The 20,299-nt window shown below is 45.6% G+C and overlaps 1 protein-coding gene across 10 annotated transcripts in view; it reads left to right on the top strand.

The window, feature by feature from the left end:
• The window catches only part of ARHGEF2 (Rho/Rac guanine nucleotide exchange factor 2), a 186,277-nt gene that overhangs the window by 99,265 nt on the left and 66,713 nt on the right, over positions 1–20,299 (top strand). The window contains exon 1 of one of the 10 annotated variants that reach the window (XM_077326928.1): positions 13,626–13,966. The exons of 8 other annotated variants lie outside the window; for them this stretch is intronic. In XM_077326928.1, coding sequence (XP_077183043.1) covers positions 13,904–13,966 — 63 coding nt within the window. In that variant the 5' untranslated portion in view covers positions 13,626–13,903. Of the gene's footprint in view, positions 1–13,625; positions 13,967–19,699; positions 19,854–20,299 lie in introns of those variants that run through there. One more of the 10 variants, XM_077326912.1, reaches the window with a different exon arrangement.

Genomic DNA, 20,299 nt, shown 5'->3' with positions numbered 1-20,299 from the left:
GCCTCTCTTTTAGGTTTTGAATAGTAAGTTCTCAAAACAGGGCTATTGGATGGGGATGATGAGGAGAGGGCTGTGACACAGTGGTAGAGCAGCTGCTTGGCATGCAGAAGGTCCTGCAATCTATCTCTAGTTAAAAGGACCAGGCAGTAGGAGATGTGTAAGGCCTCAACCTGGAGCTGCTGCTGAGTAGACAGTACTGACCTTGGTGGACTGGTCTGAGGGGAGTTTCGTATGATGATGATGATGATTCAATTTCTAGCCCACCACACCCAAGAGGCTTGTGGCGGGTTACAACATATAACCCCCCTCAATAAAAACTACCCCCTAATACATCAACATTTCTCAGTAAATACCAAAAAACTGTGCACAATGGGCCCCAGTGAAGCACAATGTGCAATTTTTTGTCCTGCTCTAGAAAAAGTGTTATGTCCAGGTATGACCTGCCTTAGACCGTTTATGCACTGGAGGTTTCATGCCAGGCTACAGGCTGGAGTTTTAGTCATGGCAGGTTTCACCACCTCTTCCTGCACCCACACAGGGGAACATTTGGCCCGCTGCACCTCATCTGCCCCCGATTTGTGTTCCTGCATGGGAGCTGGGGCAGTGAAGTTCCCAGTGCACAAACGGTCTTAGACAGTTTTTCATTTGCATTGTTTTTCCAGTTCTAATTCTAGTCATATTGCATTGCTTATTAGACATCTTTGCTCTCTATCTTGTTTCTCAGAGAGAAAGGTGGTCTATCAGTGAAGTTAATAAATTGTAATAATGCACCAACTGTCACTGTTTACTTAGGATTGGCCTTAATTTTTGGTCCCTGTCCCTGCTAAACCTTTGCCCCTTCCCTGTTTCTTTGCCTTTGGGGATTCCTTGTTCAAATGTTGTTAGTGTGAGTTTTTAGCATTGCCTGTCTTCTGGATTCAGCTCTCTGCTCAGATCCCTTGGATTTATACTTTTAAATGGAGGATCATTTCACTCCTTCTCTAATTCACATCTGTGTACATCCATATTTAGAAGCTGATAAAGACATTTTAATAAATTAATAAATCTACATGCATGAACACAGTCTGCATTCAGACAGCAAACTCAGCCACAGGTAAGTTAAGATGTATTCAAACTGGCTTGTTGCTGAGTTTGCATGTGCACTTTGCTTCGGTTGCCAGATCCAGGTTGGGAAACTCCTGGAGATTTGGACATTGAGCTTGGGAAAGGCAGGGATCTCAGTGGGGTACAATGCGTCAGAGACTACCTTCCAAAGCATTCATTTTTTTCCAGGGGAATGAATCTTTGTTGTCTAGAGACCCCCTGAGGCTGTCATCCCTACTTCTAGCACAAATATAGTAAAGGAGTTGAGTTTCAAAGCTTATTCTGGTTACTTATGACATACAAATGCAAACAAACTTGGTTCTTCTCCATACTAACTTAACGGTGGGCGGAGTTAAATTTGCTCTCCCAATGTAATGGGAATTGGGAAACACTGTGTCATGCATAGCCATCATTTCCCATATTCTGGACGCTGAGGAATATTTTGAAGTGCGATAACATATTATCGGTCCAGCAGCTACCTTAAGACCAGCAACGTTTTATTCTGGGTACAAGCCTTCGTGTACATGCACACTTCTTCAGGTATCTATGCACCAAAGCTTATCTGTTCCACTAAATATTTCTGGTAAGGACTTGGAGGAGGAGTGTGTCTCATGGCTTAAGTGCCACTCAGTACTTAACACCCACTCAGGGTGGCTGTCCTGACCGTGAGTGCCTCCTCCTCCAACCGGCTTGCCTGTCTATCCAGGGCCAGCCAATCTCCTTCTGTCCCCCACCCCTGACCACCCCCTCCTTTGTTCACTTCCCTCGGAGGCTGCAGATTCCTGCTGCATGAGAGCTGGTGAGTTCCGTAACAGCTGCCTGCAGCCTTTCCAGGTCCTGGGGGGAGGGGGAGCCATCCACAAGAGTTCTTCCACCCCACACCCCTAATCTAGCGCCCTTTGTATTCCTGAATGCAACAGGCTTGGCCCCTAATACCCAGAATAAAAGGATGTTGGTGCCATTGGACTCAAACTTCGTTCAGCTGTTTCAGACAGATGCAATTACCTGAATATATTATCAGGAAATTGTCCTTTGTATTCTCCTCAGCTGTAAATGAAAAGATTGAAAACTTAGATATCAGTATTTAGGAGCGGGCGCTAGTGGGGCAGCACGCGGCCGGCGAGTTGGCAGGCTGCCATGTCCCGCGTTTGCGCCTCCCGACACATCAGGCCGCTAGCAAGGGAGCAACTGCGAGCTGCACTGCGCGCGGCTCGCAATTGCTCCCTTGGCGGCGGGGCAGCAATCGAAGAGGCCAATCGGCACCCTTCCTCATCCCGGACAGAGCCCACCCTAACTCCTCCCCCCAAGCCCTTACGGCTTTATTTAGTCCGCAGCGCCCGCGGGCAGGGGTTAAGGTTGTATTATATATATATATGTTATATGCTTCCTGTGTGTAATTCTGCCGTACATTAAACAACAAACTTTGATCTTATCACATCTTGGAAAGGCAGCTGTTGTGTTGAGCCTGGATTTTTAAAAAAGAGCTTTACTGAGGCTGAATTTGGGAGGCTGCTCTTGCTGGTCTGGAAGTCCTGCTCTAAAATTATAGAACAATTTGGCATTTTTATGGGAAAACATCTTTTATCTGTATTGAGGTATATTCATCTTTTTGTTTCATATATTTTGAAACTGAGCCCTGGCGAATCCCAAGGTAGATCTAGTTTTACAAGAAAGATTTGGCAAGGAAGCTCAGCAACTTAATCCTAAAATATTGGCATTATTATAAGTAAACAATATTGGCATTATTATAAGTAAACGATGGGTGAGTTGAAAGGATTTTTTTCTAAGGTTGCCAGGATCCCGGTGGAGGTGGGGATCCCCCGCCTTCAGGTGTTGCCCTCTGCTGCAAATCAACTTGTTGGTGTGGGGACTTACCAGGAGAGAGAGAGGGGCCCAGGCAACATTGCTGGTGACATGTCTACATCACTTCCATAGTGCATCTGATGTCATCATGTTGGCAATGTCCAGGTAACATTTTGGTATTTTGGAGAAGCTATTTTTCCAATGGAGTGTTTGCCCAAATCTCAGAAAATTACTGCTATTTAATAATATGATGATGTCACTTACAGCAGTGGTCCCCAACCTTTTTCGGGCTGGGGACCGAGGGAGAGAGGGGGGCGCCGGCGTGCCTCTCTCCCCCCCGCCACAGCCTGGTCTGGTACACGGCCTGGGGGTTGGGGAACACTGACTTCCAGTCTTCAACAGAAGTGATGTGGTGATGTCCGGGGACTACAGTATATAAATATAATAAATAAATAAATTAAATAAATGTTGCTGATTACGTGACCTGAGCCTCCCTCCAAATCCAATAAGTCTTACTCCCCTGTTCTCTGCCAGTTGACAGGCTCCAGCCCAGATTTCTGAACACATTTAGGTAAACTCTTTTCTGAATTATTGTTTCATAATGTTCTAAGGATGAACCCTAGCATAAAAATAGATTCCGGGATTAAGCCTTGGTGGAGGGGAGATATAATCCCAGATATGCTGAGCCTTGTGTTTAGTTGGTGATGAAGTGGAAGTAGTACTCTGCAGGTGCTCTGAAGCACCTCTTTCCATTACTGTGAATTTCTACACACTGGTTCCTAGTAGTGAAATGGAATTCCCACCAGGCCTTTGAGCCCAAGTTCTGAAGAGCTCTCTAATCTTATCTCTAGCCAGGGACTGCATCTCTGGCCTCACAAGATCTAACAGAATGCATGTGGGTGTTTTTTTGCTGAAATGTTCCTCCAGGATAAATATAGTTCTTTCCACGAGGACATCTTTAGCATCTCCCTGTTCAAATTTTGGATGATGATTGTTTTGCTTTTGTTGCTTACTGGCAAGAGGGTATGCCAGATCCCTAAGGGTAGGAAAGTGAAGAGGGGGAAGGAGGAGTGGTTCGGTTTGTGATCTCCAAGTGGGCCTTCGTGCCAACTTTATTTGGAAAAAATGACAGAGCTGAGAGGGCCTTTTTTTAGAAAGCTCCAGACTTTTCAGAAATTGACAACTGGCCAGGATTTTGCACAAATGATTCTTCATTCTAGTTACCCATCTTCCTTCTGCATGAGCAACTTGAGGCCACTTTAAATTGTGGCTTTAGTACTTTTGTTTTTACTGTTTTAAGGCAAAGGTTGAGCACTTTAAAAAATTATGCAAATCCGGGAGGCTGATCTTAAAGTATCATTGAAATAATTTGAGGAGGAAAGACTCGGAACTTGCTCAAGTGACCCAGCTAAGGTTGCTTATCTGGGTGTTGCTACCCTGAGAATTTAATTTGTTTAAACCAGGCTCAATTTAAGTTGTAATCTGTCAAGCTGCATGCAACCCACCAGTGATGTACGGTCACCATGTACTCTGATCGGCCTGGACTGGGTTTACAACACAAGTAGAATTGTCAGGTTAGGGCCACTTTCAAAATAATTCCATACTGAGGATCAAGATATATGCCCTATTGGAAGATCCATAACAGGTTTCCTTAGGCTTCCCATTTGCCCATGCACAGCAGGTAAACCCCTGTTCTCAGCACCAGCCCTTATTAAATTGGAAGAAATAGATAGGAAATGGCCTCCTTACTCATACTCCAGAACTTTCGTCATGTCTCCACCACAGAGATTATCTGTAAGTGATGTCAGATCTTCCCCAAACTCTAACCTTCTCAGGAACCACCTTCAAAATCTCCCAGCATTTGCCGGAGGAACTTGCAACTGTAGGTCCACTGTTATTTTGTTTCCTCTTTGGCAAATAGCAGCTGGGAAGTGGGAATTGAGGTTAAGACAACAGCACAGAGAGAAAGGATTAAATACCCTCCCCCAGCTCTAATTCAAATGAGGGCCCCCTGTGCCTGCTATTTACTCTCTAAAAACCCAAAGGACATCTGTCTAGAGGTCTCCCCGTATTACGCCTTAGTGTGACCCTACTATGCTTTAGTCTCTGTGTGTATGAGACCACAGTGGTGATGGTAGTTTATTTAAAACAGAACAGAAGGCTGTGTGGGTGTCAGGTGAACATATTTTTAACTAATTCATGGCAATGCATCAAACTTCCTTACAATGAGTTAGAATGCTGATCCATCAAGCTCAGTCTTCTCAGTTGGAGCATCTCTTCAGACTCTCAGGCAGGCAGGAAAAGGTCTTTCCCAATACCTGGTGCACAGTATCCTTTGTACATGGAGAAATATTGCAAGCACCTGTAGGATTTAAGTGAGAGCCAGCTGTGTGTGGGGGAGGGGAGGGGAGTTTGGGGTGTTGTTTTTGCAATACTATCCATGGGCACATCATTTTATGAGAACCAAGGAGCTTACAGCTCCAGGCACCTTTGGACAATGCAAATGCTGATAGCTGTTTCAACCAAGCATATTTTTTTGGCTGGTGTCGCAGTCTTCGTTTCAGATTCTCCGTCAGTTTGATCTTCCCGTGTGTAGAGCCACCCTTAGGCAAGAGTGAATCAGGAAGAGATAATTGCTGTGGAGATGCATGAAATTTATACAATGAACCCAGCATTGTGCATCCAAGTGCCCTGGCTTAATCACTGCAGTGACTGCTCCTGAAAAATGCCAGCCATCCTTCTCTATAGGAACTATGAGTGTACGTGTGTTCAGAAATATATAAATACATGACTCTGATTACTTTTCTCCTGCACTTCATCCAAGGAATTCAGAGCGACAAACATAGTTCCGTCCTCTTCCACTTTATCATTGGTGCAGCTCTGCGAGGCAGGTTAGACTGTGGGAAGGTCAGCCAGTGAGTTAAAGAAATGGGGATAAGAACATGAGCCCTGTTGGATGAGACCAAATGAGTTTTCCATAGTTGCCCAGCCAGAGGTCCCCTGAAACCATATTACTAGATCTCAGAGACCAAAGCTTTTCTTGTTGCTGCTCCCCCCCAAACTGGTATTCAGAAGAATATTGCTTCTGAACATGGATTCCACTCAGTTGTCATAGGTAATTATAGTTCTGGCCAAGTTGATGGCCAACACTACACCTTATAGCATTAACTAATGTAAACTAATTACACGTGAAATATTTTCTTACTAGCTTTCAAGCCCGTTGCATCCCAGAATGCAACGGGCGCTAGAGGGGTGTGCTTGGGGCAGAGGGGGCAGATGGCAACCTTCGCTCACAACGGTTTGTAGCTGGTTGGGCTGCAGCGCATTGTGTGAGGCGGCAGTGATGCTGGCGGGTGGCCCAATGGGCACGCTGCTGGCCGGGCAGTGATGGCTTCCCAATCTCAACCCCAAAATTTCCAGGAATAGGCCAACCTCAAGTTGGCAACCCTACTCACCCATAGATTAATATGTTTGGAAAGTCTTTAAGGTGCCACTTGACTGCATTTTATTTTCTTCACAATGCTTTTATAGACCTCTATAAATTCATAAAGAGCCTCTTGTGGCGCAGAGTGGTAAGGCAGCAGACAGTCTGAAAGCTCTGCCCATGAGGCTGGGAGTTCAATCCCAGCAGCCGGCTCAAGGTTGACTCAGCCTTCCATCCTTCTGAGGTCGGTGAAATGAGTACCCAGCTTGCTGGGGGGTAAACGGTAATGACTGGGGAAGGCACTGGCAAACCATCCCGTATTGAGTCTGCCATGAAAACGCTAGAGGGCATCACCCCAAGGGTCAGACATGACCCGGTGCTTGCACAGGGGATACCTTTACCTTTACCTTTATAAATTCATAAGAATTTTTGGCTAAACATCCAGAAGTTCCTGACAGTTAGAACAGTTCATCAGTGGAATAGGCTTCCTTGGGAGGTGATGGTTTCTCCTCCCTAGGAAGTTTTTAAGCAGAGGCTGGATAGCCACCTCACAGCAATGCTGATTCTGTGAATTTAGGCGGTTGATCGCCTTTTTGGGATCAGAAGGCAAATTACTTCCAGACCAGACTTCCCAGGAATTCTGGTTGGGGGGGGGGATGGAACTGAGGTTACTGTGGGCATCATCTGAGCATGGAATTGGGGTCACTGTGGGTGAGCAGGTAGTTGTGAATTTCCTGCATTCTGCAGGGGTTGGACTAGATGACCCTGGAGGTTATTGTACGATTATCTATCCTCCTCCTCCCCTAGACTAAAAATCCCTAAACACTTCAGGCTTTCTTTGTAGGTTCTGGTGATCTGGTTTGAAATATGCTGGTGTATGTGTGTATTTGTGGGGGATACGCTTCTAGATAACACTGTGTGTGAACGAGACCTTGGGGTACTTGTGAATTGTAAACTAAACATGAGCAAGCAGTGTGATGCAGCGGTAAAAAAGGCAAATGCCATTTTGGGCTGTATCAACAGAGGCATCACATCAAAATCACAAGATGTCATAGTCCCATTGTATACGGCACTGGTCAGACCACACTTGGAGTACTGTGTGCAGTTCTGGAGGCCTCACTTCAAGAAGGACGTAGATAAAATTGAAAGGGTACAGAGGAGAGCGACGAGGATGATCTGGGGCCAAGGGACCAAGCCCTATGAAGTTAGGTTGAGGGACTTGGGAATGTTCAGCCTGGAGAAAAGGAGGTTGAGAGGGGACATGATAGCCCTCTTTAAGTATTTGAAAGGTTGTCACTTGGAGGAGGGCAGGATGCTGTTTCTGTTGGCTGCAGAGGAGAGGACACGCAGTAATGGGTTTAAACTTCAAGTACAACGATATAGGCTAGATATCAGGAAAAAGTTTTTCACAGTCAGAGTAGTTCAGCGGTGGAATAGGCTGCCTAAGGAGGTGGTGAGCTCCCCCTCACTGGCAGTCTTCAAGCAAAGGTTGGATACACACTTTTCTTGGATGCTTTAGGATGCTTTGGGCTGATCCTGCGTTGAGCAGGGGGTTGGACTAGATGGCCTGTATGGCCCCTTCCAACTCTATGATTCTATGATTCTATGATTTTGGGAGTGGGAAAGGAAAAGAAATAGTGTGCTTTATTGCGGTGTCCTGTTTGGAACCAGGCTCCTGCAGCTGCTCTAAGTTACTTGACCTAAGTCAATGAATAACCTGGAGGGTCAAGGAGAAAGAATTTCTCACACTTACAGCAACCAAATGCGTTGAACCAAGAAAGGCTCTGGGGCTGCACACTGACATTTTGTTCCCAGTCTAGACTCTGACGAACCAGTTGAAGAGAACGGCCCAGTTGCAATGTGGCAGAGAAGATTAAATCTGTTTAGTTAGAGCAGCAGTTTGTGTGGATCTGGGGCTATCAGAGAGTCCTGGGACCAGCAGGGATCCTTACTTTGCCCCTCAAATGATCTTCTCAGCCTGCATTGTGATCTTGTGATAAATAAGACTGCAGCAAGGGGGAGGAAAGCTGGGTAATTTCAAGCATGCCTGCAAATTGTGGGCCTGATCTCAGGGTAATTGGGGGATGGAGGACAGGGACTGGCTGAAAAAGAGAAAGCTACTCTGCTCACACTCAAAGGCATTTTGGGATTTCATCACCACCTTCCAAAGGATTTGCCTGGATTAAGGCTGCTGAAGTGGTGAGATGCTTTCCGTGCGAAGAAACACCCAAGTGATTGGACCTCTTTAGCACAGAAGAAATGTGAATTCATTCTGTCATTTTTGTTTTTCAGAAAGTGAAATTCATATTTTTTAACATCCAGCTTCAGTATCTGAGGCATCGAATCGCTATTGCTGTGCTAAATTTAATGTCTTCTAAGCCCTCCGCTCTGAATTGAGTTTCTTGCGGTAGTCGCCTTTTGTCTGTCTGTCTGTCCTGTTCTGTAATGTGGCACAATATTAATAATTACTAGAAGACTACCATTTTAATAATGAATAGTTTAAGGCAACATGCACATAACAACAAATACTAAACATCCACTGGCTTGCATACTTCTTCCTTTTGCAAGTTCTCAGAAATAAGTTATTTCCCATCTATACTGTTCACAAACTGGTTTGCTCTACACTCCAAACTGCCTTCTAAGGCTCATCCCCACAGTGATATTCAATGGTTTCTCATTCTGTGTGAATCTATAAAATTGCCCTAATATTTGTTTTTTTTTTCTGCACTTTTTGTTCAGCTTCCTTCCCTCAGGCTTCTGTCTTTATTTTACCCTTCCTTCAGCCCCCTTGCCTTTCTGGCTTCTTACTGAAACATCTTCTGATTCCTCAATATAGCCCCTGACTAAGTCAACCAAACTGTCCCTTCTCTCTGAATGCTGCGCTGATATCATTCTGACAGGTTTTTTCACTGAGCCTTCGGAGTGTTTGTGAACATTCTGTGCTTACCCCATCAGCATTGCCAATTGCTGTCAGATCCTTCAGCCTCACAAGCAGAATACAATACAGATGAAATTAAGAAGCATCCATTAGGGGTCTTTGGGACTGTCAAGTTCTGGAACAATGGGGGGATTTAAGACAGAGGGCATCTATCTTCCTGTGAAGCATCTTGGCTTAGGGGCATCTTTCTCATGGGGGTGTCCTATTTTTCCTCCAACTTCCTTTACAACAACTAGTCACAACAAGAAGAGTCTCTCTTTTAATGATATAGATAGCCTTTCATAGGAGTTTCTGGGCTTAATAGCCACATACTGAGGCAAAGAGGTCTGCTTGCTGATCAATACTTGTCTTCTAGCTTGCTAGCATTATATTTAGGTCTTTTTCCTGGGACAGGATCCCTCATAGAGTCTTTTAGCTGCAGCTTCATGCAACTTTACCCTTACTGCAGGATTAGGCCCTGAGACAGCTATACTGTCACTCTGCGTACTGGAGCAGTCAGTGGTTGTTCCTTCCTCCTGGCTAAGAATGCCTTCCTCCAGGAATGTCTTGTCTCCCTGGGCTCTGAATACTCCTGGGCCTTGCTGGTTGCCGTTCTCTCTGGATTTCTGCCAGTTCCTTCTGCCTCTGCCTTTTAACCACTTCCTCCCTGCCATTCCCATTTCTGGACTAGCTTATTTTGTCCTAGAGAGGACTTTACTTAGGCTTCTCAACATCCAGGTGAGGGCTGGAGTTCTTCTGCAGCTGATCTCTAGGCTACAGAGATCAGTTCCCTCGGAGTAAATCACATCTTCAGAGGATTGACTGTGTGACATCACATTTCTGTGGAGCTCCCTTCCCAAATTCTGCCCTTCCTAGGCTCTGCCCCCAAACCTCCAGGAATTTCCCAACATTGAGTTGGAAACTCTACTCTTGTGCAGGGCTAGTGGTAGCCATTTCTTAGCTAAAGAAGTGCCCCCATGGGGGGGGGTTGATTTAATGTTTCCTTCTTTGTCCAGCTAAACTGACCCTTCTTAGGACTTCTTCCCTACCCCAACTTGTATTGCTGTATGATGAGATACAGCTCCACACAAACATTCCAAATTTGGGGGTTAAGCTCTGAATATGCAATTTTATTTTTGTCCCAAGAAATGCCTATCTCTATTCAAATGTGTGTGTGTGTGAGAGAGAGAGACGAATAAACAGAGAAATTTGTATGACTTTTGTATGTATCTGTTTATTTGCCAAGGGTAAAGTTTCTTTAATAAGTATCGCTTTCCAGAACATCATAAAGATTAAAACGTCTCTCTCTTTTTCTTTCTCTCTCTCTCTTTCTTTCTCTCTCTCTCCCTCTCCCCCCACCCCATGTTATTCTTACCAGATTTTCTCTGCTGGTTTAAAAGTAATTTCTATAGGTATTTGAATTGCCTCCCTCCCCCCAATCAGCAATGCATTCCTACAACTAGCGGCTGTTAAATCACTCTATTTTTGCGTTTGGGAGATGCTTTATAAAATGTTAGGGAGAGTAGTTAATCTTGTGAGAGGGTCTGGCCATTCGCTAGAGTTCCTGGAAATTAAGCCTCTGAGTGTGGGAACAGATGCCTCGTATGCACATGAGTAGCAAGAAGCTGTGCCATGTGCAGCTTGCATACCCTTTAGCTGCTGCAGTACCTGCTGAGTAGTTAACAGCCAATTTTAGGACAGTAGTGTTTTTATTCTACACTTTCTCAGCCTCTTGACCAAAATCAGCAGAAGGCTGACCACTTAGTGAATAAAGCATATAGAATCTAAAGCATAGACTTCAGCAGTTTTTATTAGGAGTTTGGTAGTGATCTTCTTCCCTGCAATGTACTGGACCAGTCTAGCTGATGCTGCAGCCCAGTCAATCAATGTTTTCAATCTGTTAAGCCATCCTTTCTCAACCTGTTGACCATGGAGTAACCCCTGAAATATTCTTCAGGCTTCAAGTAACCCCAGCAGTAATGCTATCTGGCCATGTCTCCCTGCCATGCCACTGGAAGATACATAATAACATAAAATGCTTGTTAAATAAGAAGTTAGTTTCATTTTTGTGTGTGCAATGCTTTGCTTCAGCAAACAAGGATGCTGTCATAAAGCTCACCATGCAAAGCAGCAGTTCTCAGGGGAAATGATCTGTGTGAGTTGGAGATCACATGTAACTATGGGAAGTCTCCAGACATCTCTTCAACATCTGTATGTGCCCCTCACCCAGCAGGTCTAGAGGTTTGGGCTGGGCTGTCAGCAGTTTGCAGATGTCATCAGTGTGCAGATGTCACCCAACTTTTTCTTCTGATGGCCATCCAACAATACCCTCCAGACAACTTGGCCACAAGCCTAGAGACCATGGTGGATTGGCTCAAGCAAAGTCAGCTGAAGTTAAATCCACCTAAGACAGAGGTTCGGTGGCTGGCCTGTACACAGAGGGTAATATGGTGCAGCTCCCAGCTCTTGATGGGTCCATCTGACACCTGCGGCCACAATTAAGAACCTAGGGGTGATTCTGGATGCCTCCCTATCCATGGAAGCCCAGGTCACAGATGTTGCATCCTGGGCATTTTTCCACTTTTGCCAGGTGTGACAGTTTGCACCGTACCTGATGATGGCTGACCTAGCCTCAGTGATCCATGCAACGTTCACCTCAAGACTTTTATAGCTCACTGTACACAGGGCTACCCTTGAGGCTGCTCTAGTTTGGTGTAGTGGTTAGGAGTGCAGACTTCTAATCTGGCATGGCGGGTTTGATTCTGCACTCTCTCACATGCAGCCACCTGGGTGACCTTGGGCTCGCCACGGCACTGATAAAACTGTTTTGACCGAGCAGGAATATCAGGGCTCTCTCAGCCTCATCCACCTCACAGGGTTTCTGTTGTGGGGAGAAGAAAGGGAAGGCGACTATAAGCCGCTTTGTGCCTCCTTCGGGTAGAGAAAAGCGGCATATAAGAACCAACTCCTCCTCCTCCTCCTCCTCCTCCTCCTCCTCCTCCTCCTCCTCCTCCTCCTCCTCCTCCTCCTCCTCCTTCTTCTTCTTCTTCTTCTTCTTCTTCTTCTTCTTCTTCTTCTTCTTCTTCTTCTTCTTCTTCTTCATCATCATTTATTTACTACTCAACCCAATGCATCTGCTGATGTAGATTAGTTTACATGAAAGCTCATGCTGTGGTATATTGAAAGGTATATGCTACCACTTCAGCGTTGTACCCCCCCCCCCTTCTTCATAGAGTTGATGCCGTGCTGTATTTCATGCACGTCAGTTCCTGGCCTGTGCAGACTACTGTACTCCTACTGTTTGATAAGGCTCAGCAGCCCTCTTAGGAACCAACTACATATGAATGGGACCACTTTTGCTACTTTTAAATGTTAAAAATTGCAGTGGGAAGGGAATCTGGGCTGTGGTGCAGAGAGAGTTACTTTTGCTCCATGTGCCATATGTCTGCATCCTCTGAGCTCTTTTGGATTTGCAACAAGAAACCTACTGGTACTATCAGTAAATAGTGGCCGGGCAGGGAGGATACTGAATACAGAATACTGCATGGACGAAAAAGAACCTCCTCTGCTACAACCCTCAATAAACCTTGCAGTTTCACAGAAGTCTCTGCTATTAAAGGCAGCAAGGTGCCAGAGGGACTGACTTGGGCACAGATCATTGGGGCAACTGAAAGTTCTCCTGAAGAAGCCTTGTTGAAATAGAGCTTTTCAAATCATGGTGCATTGTGCCCCATGTTGTTTAGGGAGGGGCAGATTTTGTGCCTTGGCCTGATCCTCCTGATCTTATGGCTGTGCCTCCATATGCCACCAGAAACAGTGGAGTCCTGTTCCTAGAGGGTGCTGCGGCCAGTTGGCTCCAGGCTCAGTATTGACTCACACATGGTGTTTCAAGGGTTTCCCCATAGCTCCTGTGCATCCAGTGGAGACTTAAAATGATTATTTGGCAGTGAGCTGAGAGGACTGGGTTGGGAGGGAGGGGCGCAGTGCCGAGTTGTGAGTTGGTTGTGACATATTATATGCCAGGCCAAAGTTCCCTGAAGGAGCTGCCTTTCTCCATGTGCCCAGGGAGATGTCTGTGACAAGCCGGCCACGTGGGCTGCTTTGCTTAAGCCAGTATCCCTTTTATTGACTTGCGCAGGCAGGAGAATCTCATGCAGCTACACTGGAAATGTCAGGAAAGCCATAACGGCACACAATCCCTAAAACTGGGGATCTCTGAACGTGCTGTAGACATATCGGGTCCTCTTCCTGCTTCAGCTTGCTCCTCCTCTGGCTCTGAGCTGCCTTTTCCAGCATCCTTAAGATGATGTAAAACCAAAGCATTGGCCAATCCCCTCCTCCTCCCTCCTCATCTTGAGAGGAGGAGCAAAGCAGTTTGAACAGCCCAAGAACAGTTTTGAGCCCGGCCAGTTAACTTCCTGTGCTGTGAGTTGGATGTGCGAAGCAGAGTCAGCCCGAAGGGTGTCTGTGTGGCATATGCGTTCTCTCTTCCTGTTTTTGTGTGTCCGTGTGCGTGTGTGGACGTTCATCCAGCTCTCTAGCTGCTCTTTTTAGCCCTGTTCCGTTTTGATTTTTTTTCCCCAACTGCTTTTCATGCCCAAAACATCACCTAAGAATCAAGGCAGTGGGAGACCCAATCGGATCGATTGGGAATCAGTGGGGTTCAGCATCGGATTATGTCTCGGATAGAGTCTCTGGCCAGATCTAGGATTGATCGTACCAAGGAGTTCGCTTTGAAGGTTAGTCATGTGAAGAACCAAACTTCTGGGGTGAGGTGGGCTGTTTAACTGTGCCTTGTCTAGGCTTCTGTTGGTGCATGAATGTATGTGGGGAACCTTGAAAACTTGGACAATGTTTTGGCATGAAGACCAAAGCCTCTGGGGTGCTGTTCAGGCTATTCGGTTTATCGTAGTTTGGGGCAACCAACAGCTGTTCTTTTCAGCATGATTTTCTACCTTTTCCATAGAATGAGCAATATCTGCGTAGTTGCCATGGTCCTGTGCTTATCTCTGGCTGCAGCGTTAATGGCCAGGCGGTTGCAAACTTTCTCAGCATTACAAGCAAGCAGGCTATTGGGAAACTGTGTGTTTGCACATTCCGCACGTGCGCGCGCGCGTGTGTATGTGTGTGGGATCTCTTTGAGATTCAGAGGTTTACCATTAAAAAAAAAACATTTTCTTTAGAATCTGTTGGTTTTTGCTTGAGCAAAACAACTTGTGTTTTTTTCCGGGGCTTGGAAAGATTCTGCTGGTTTGAGAGCAAGTTTTAAAACAGGCAGTACGAGATACAAGCACCGAGTCTATGTTTTCCTTTTAATCTGATTTGCGTTTGATTTAGACATCCGTGTAGGCTTTTGGGGACTTCTGTAGCTCAACCCGGAACACGTTTTACATGAAAATAAAAGCCTGGTGGCTTTCATTGAGTTCCAAGTACATCTTCTCTCTTGCGTAGGATGGCAGCCAAAATCAGAATATAATGACCTGTTCTCGTGGCCCATGTGCATTTTGGCAAACTGTTCCCCCCTCCCCCTCCCCAGCATTGAAAGAAACCTATAATTTAGCCTTTTTTTTCTCCAAAAATCGTCCCCTCCCACACCCTACTTTTGATCTGAGATCCAGGCTTGCCAGATGTCCCTTTATTTTAAACGGCTGCCCCTTATTCCCTAAACAATCAATCTTCTGTAGATACATCATAAAAGGAAATCTCGTATGTTAGTGTGCTTCCGCCCAGCCGCAACTGAATGCAACACACCCCAAAGCTCAAGTGTGCGCCTTTGAAATCTTCATACCCTAGGCTTCGGGGTACTCCTCCTCTTGCTTGCTTTATGTGTCCTTCTATTATTTTTAATGAATAGAATGTGGGTTTTTTTTTCATTTCATTTCCCAGCAGTATTTCAGACTTCTCTGTTGCAATAAAGCAGAAGTGTCCCCAGGGACAAAAGTTAGACAATGCTTTCAAGATAAATTGAGTCAACCCTGTGTTTGGGCTTTCCTGCCCCCCCCCCCCTTTGTGCCACTACAATAGCGCAGAGTCATGTTTAACCTAAAAGACCCCTTTGGGGGGGAAATGTGATTCTCTGCCCGACCAGCGTAGCCCCACTGCACTCCCCTCCCCTCCCCCGCAAGGGCTGCAGCACGTGGCATTGGGCTTAGTCGAAAACCTCCAGGCACGGTTTCCGATTTTGCGCGTTTCGGTCGAAATACTTTAGGTTTGAGAAGGATGCTTCTGAAATCTGGGTTCTGGGTGGTGCCAAAAAGCCAGCTTGAAGGGGCAGGCTTTGTCTTGGGAGTTATGTGTATCTTTTCCCCAAAGGAACTCTCTGTAAGGTTATTCTTTTTTTTTTCCTTCTGGTGTAAATGTGTCTCTTTCTTCCATGTCAAACAAAATGTGATCAAGAGCAACTGAGGGAGGACTGGGAGGGGAGGAAGTCTACCTCCCTAGAACAGTGCTATTCACTGTGTGGATTTTTTTGCATGTGTGATGTAAAGGCAAAAAACCCCTTGGGGGTAACCTTGTGAAATGAAACAGCAGAGGAAAGGGAACAGCCACTGTTTATAACTATTTCCTCCCACTCTTAACCCCTTCATGACCCTCCTATAGCAGATGGGGGGGGGGAGGAACTTGTGTTAGAGGGTCTGCCCTATGCGGTGATTTATAAGCATTTCTACATGATAACTTATTTTTAAACTAAGTTTGTGCCTTGATGGCAGTTGTGAAATAAGATATGTTCTAAAACTTCCATTTCCCTCCCTAAAACTTCCATTTTTCCATATACAGCAAGAAACAATCACAAATAAATATACTTTCAATTTCTTTACCCAACAAAAGGCTTGATGCAGATGTCTTGGGACTGAAGCAGGACAAAATGAAATCCCAGCGAACCATGACTCCCCCCCCCAAAAAAAAGCAAAACTAGTTGAAAAGGTGTGAATTAGGACCTGCAAACTTCAGTTAGTCCTCCTAGTGGCCCTGTGAAGTCATCCACTAACATTCCCACTATACAGATGGAGGTCTGAGACTAAGAATCCAGGGAGTCACAGAATCACAGAGTTGGAAGGGGCCAGACAGGCCATCTAGTCCAACCCCCTGCTCAACGCGGGTTCAGCCCAAAGCATCCTAAAGCATCCAAGAAAAGTGTGTATCCAACCTTTGCTTGAAGAGTCACTGAAGGCCTTCATGTGGGCAGGATATGAACCCAGTCTTGCTACATTCAGTCCTAAACGCCTGTTCTAGTGAGCAAGCGAATTCTGTGGAAGTTAATGAATAAACATGCTTAATGTTCCCTTGATGCTTGCACTTTGCCATGCCTCTATCTGGGGAGGGTGTACAGAATCACATGGCAGGTTTACGTTAAACATTAGTAAAAGTTTCCAAACAGAAGCAGAAATGCAGCAGCGCAGTAAGGGAGTTTGGAAGTGTCTCCTGCCTTTCCAGTGAGAAAGAGACTAGAGAAGCATTTGCTAGGGATACTTATGCTCAAAGTTCTCTCTTTAGGGGATTATTTTAATGCTGTCTTAACATCTGAATATATCCTCCAAAAGACAAGATCATCACATAAAAATAAATTAGCGATCTCTGGCCCAAAATAAGTACATTTGACCTCAACCAGGGCCAGGGCTTTTTCCGTCCTGGCCCCGACCTGGTGGAATGAGCTCCTGGAAGAGCTGAGGGCCCTGACGGAACCGGTCCAATTCTGCAGGGCCTGCAAAACCGAACTCTTCCACCACCCATTTGGTTGGGGCCAATGAGATGATAATTTCCAAGCAGGTTTCAGCCCCCGGACCTCTTGATGTAGACATTGTCAGCACTGTCTGTCTCCCCCGTCCTCCCCAACAGGATCTGAAGTAAGAGCTGGCATGATAAAATGAGGCCTTAGTATCTCCAAAGCTCCAGACTTGTTTTTGTTGGATGGTAGGAGGCTCCCAAGGCCCCAGATGGTGCTGTGAGAACAGGGAGTGAAAGGGACAGGGAGGGGGGAGAGTCAGTGGTTTTCATCAGACTGGTAGAACTGAAAGGCCAGCCATGCCCTCTGCATTTGGCAGCTCTAGCAGGCAGCTCTGCCAACAGCGCTGTGCGCCCCCCCCCCCATGCCAAGTGTGGCAGCCGATTAGGCAGCTGTTTCAGCGAAGGCTGAGTTTTTGAAAATGAGGTGGAACAATTCCCACGAGAGAAAGACAAGCATTATGCCCACCTCTTTCAGCCGTGGTACGCAACATCTGTCTTAAGTTTGTGCCTTGACTGTACTTGTGAAATAATTTAAGGGCTAACTGTAAGTTTTGTTTACAGGTCTGTGTATATTCCTGGGCCACCCACAGTTGGATGTATGAATGTAAATGCATTGAAACCTGTGGATGTAATTGACTAACGTAATGCTTGAGGTTAATGCATGGTTATAGTTCGGTCCATCCAGTATTTGACCTGAGGGCTCATTCTCCCCCATGCAAGGGACCCCTCTGAATGTCCGTCACTGAGCAATGAGCCTGCATGTGTGATCTAGTCCGGGGGTAGTCAACTGGTGGTCCTCCAGATGTTCATGGACTACAATTCCCATGAGCCCCTGCCAGCAAATGCTGGCAGGGGCTCATGGGAATTTAGTCCATGAACAACTGGAGGACCACCGGTTAACTACCCCTGATCTAGTCCATAAAGTTTGAAAGAGACCACAAGTTTGCTTAATCCAGTTTGCCAAGAGTATCCCTTTCTTGTGCTCAAACAACCCCATGAAAACCAATTCACACGTTACAGTGTCCTCCTGTTGCACACTGTTCAGGGAGTTCTGTGTTCTCCAGGCAAGCGGGAACCTAATCCAGATTAGGACCAAACATAGAGGCTTACTCTTCCTTTCTGTTTTCCTAACTTGGAATAGCCTGTGAAAACCACATTTTACTCTACTAGAGAAACTTATATGTAGTCCATCTGTACTTGTAAGTTTCCCTAGAAGGGTAAATAGTGACATCCAGGACCATTTAGGGTATAGCCAGGAAGGATTCAACCCTTTTCTCCCTACACTGCCGTTGTCTCAATCCCAATTGACACCCTAATTTCCTAGAATTATGTTCTAAGCACCTAACTCCCAGAGCATGTTTGATGGATGGTGAGGGAATGAAGACTTCTAAACACATGAATTGGCCCTTATAAACCACTTTGCTGACATTTACAGCAGGAGAACTAAGACTGCCAGGACAGGATGCAGGCTGGAATAGCTTTCCCACATTTAGAAGACTTTTTGCCATCCACCTCTAAAGCTGATGCTGTTTTGTTTTATTTGTATCCTACTGTTCTTGTATGAAACTCAAAGAGCATTTTGACCCGTACCAGACTGGCGGGTTGGGAGGGACGAAGAGGGATTATGCCGCCCAGGGTTTTATAATTGTATTTTATTGGGTTTTTATTGTAAACTGCCATGAACCGGCTTAGGCCGGGAGTGGTGGCCAGCAAATTAAATTTTAAATAAATAAATAAACAAACAAACAAATAAATAAATAAGTGTGTGTGTGTGTGTATATATAATTTTAGTGCAGTATATAACAATACAACTCAGTTAAGTCATAAATGTATAACATTTGCAACTTATATCTTGTAATCATTGTTAAAACGGTTAACTATGCAAACGTACAAATAAAGCCATGGTCTGTAAATAAGAGCATTGATCTTAATATGCGAGTGGTTTTGAATCAGAAGTTGCACAGAATGAAGAACTGTAATTGCATTGGTGGGAGAAGAATGCTCTGCCCATGTGGGCCTAGGATAGGATTAAATAATTGGGAGAAGAGTCCCCATGCTGAACTATTATTTGGGGTCATTGACATATACCAAGGTGGTCATAGACGCTCTTATATACCTGTTCATGTTAACCTCAGGCTTGGCTGTTTTTTTCCCCACTTCTGAGATTAGTTTTTACAGAGGATTCTGCCCCCCTTTCAGGTGTGAGAGCTGGAATTTTAAGTGGTGTTGCTATATCTGGAAAAAGTTGCCACCTCTCCTTTTTTTTTGCCACTGTGCTATAAACCTTTGGCAGGAACATTAGGCACACTTTCATGTGCAGGAACACCCAGATAATTACATCATAGGTTTCAGTTTGCTTGGGGACTCCCTACTTTGTAGACAGGATTCAGCACTACAGATAATCCTGGTACTAAAACTGGGCAGGGTAAGATCCCGTTTTTATTATTACTTTCCAAACACCCGGGAAAGGAAAGGGATGCAAGTCCCGTTTTATCTCTCTTTTCCCTCCCACAATTCTTTTGAGCCGCTCTGAGAATGAATGGCCTTTGGAAGGCTGCCATCTCCTACTCCCCTCTCTCCGGCGCCCCTTTCCAGCTGACTCCCCCCCCCCACCAGCTGCCGTGTCCTTTCTCCAGTAATACTCCACAGATTCATTGTGGTTTGGTGAGCGGACCCCGCGTGTTCTTCTCATTGTTTTCTGCTGACGGAGATCAGAAGGAGACGTTGGCCTTGTGCACTTGTGCGTGGGGCTGGGGGGGGGGAGTGAGGAGGGAGGAAACGGGACAAGGGAGCTGCCGTGTGCCATTTAATTCATGCGTCAAAGCTGCCAACAGCCGAATCGATCCAGCCGTCCTTTGTTCTCTTGGGATATTGCGGAAGAAGCTGATCTGTTTGGGCAGGGTAATATAAGTATATTTATTTATCTTTGCGTCAACTTCTTTTTATCTTTTCCTAAAACTTGCCCTCCTCGCCTTCCTTTTGTACCAAAGGTTGCTATTTTTTCTGTCATGCTGGCCATGGCCATAGGTTGAGTGGAACTTCCAATCTGGGTATCAGCAGAGGCGCACAGAGCGCAAGGCTCAGTCTCTAGTGACGGCCAGCGGGATGTTGCCCTGTGGGGCATGTGGAGACAGCTATCGCCTGTTGTTTGTTAGTCCTGGATATGTGTTCAGAGGACAGGAAAGTCAGCCTTTCCCCCCACCCTGTGCATGATCACAGCATGGTGATGTGGAGGCGTGTTGACTTGTGTTCAAGAGTTCTTGAGGATGGGTCCTTCCTTATGACCTTGTTTTTTAAAACCAGGAATTCTTTTTTATATCCGTTTATAGTTACTCACCCTTCGAAAA

The sequence above is a fragment of the Paroedura picta genome, chromosome 1, assembly GCF_049243985.1.
Source record: "Paroedura picta isolate Pp20150507F chromosome 1, Ppicta_v3.0, whole genome shotgun sequence".
NCBI lineage: Eukaryota > Metazoa > Chordata > Lepidosauria > Squamata > Gekkonidae > Paroedura > Paroedura picta.
Note: the sequence above shows the minus strand (reverse complement) of the source record. Positions and strands in the feature narration are given on the sequence as shown.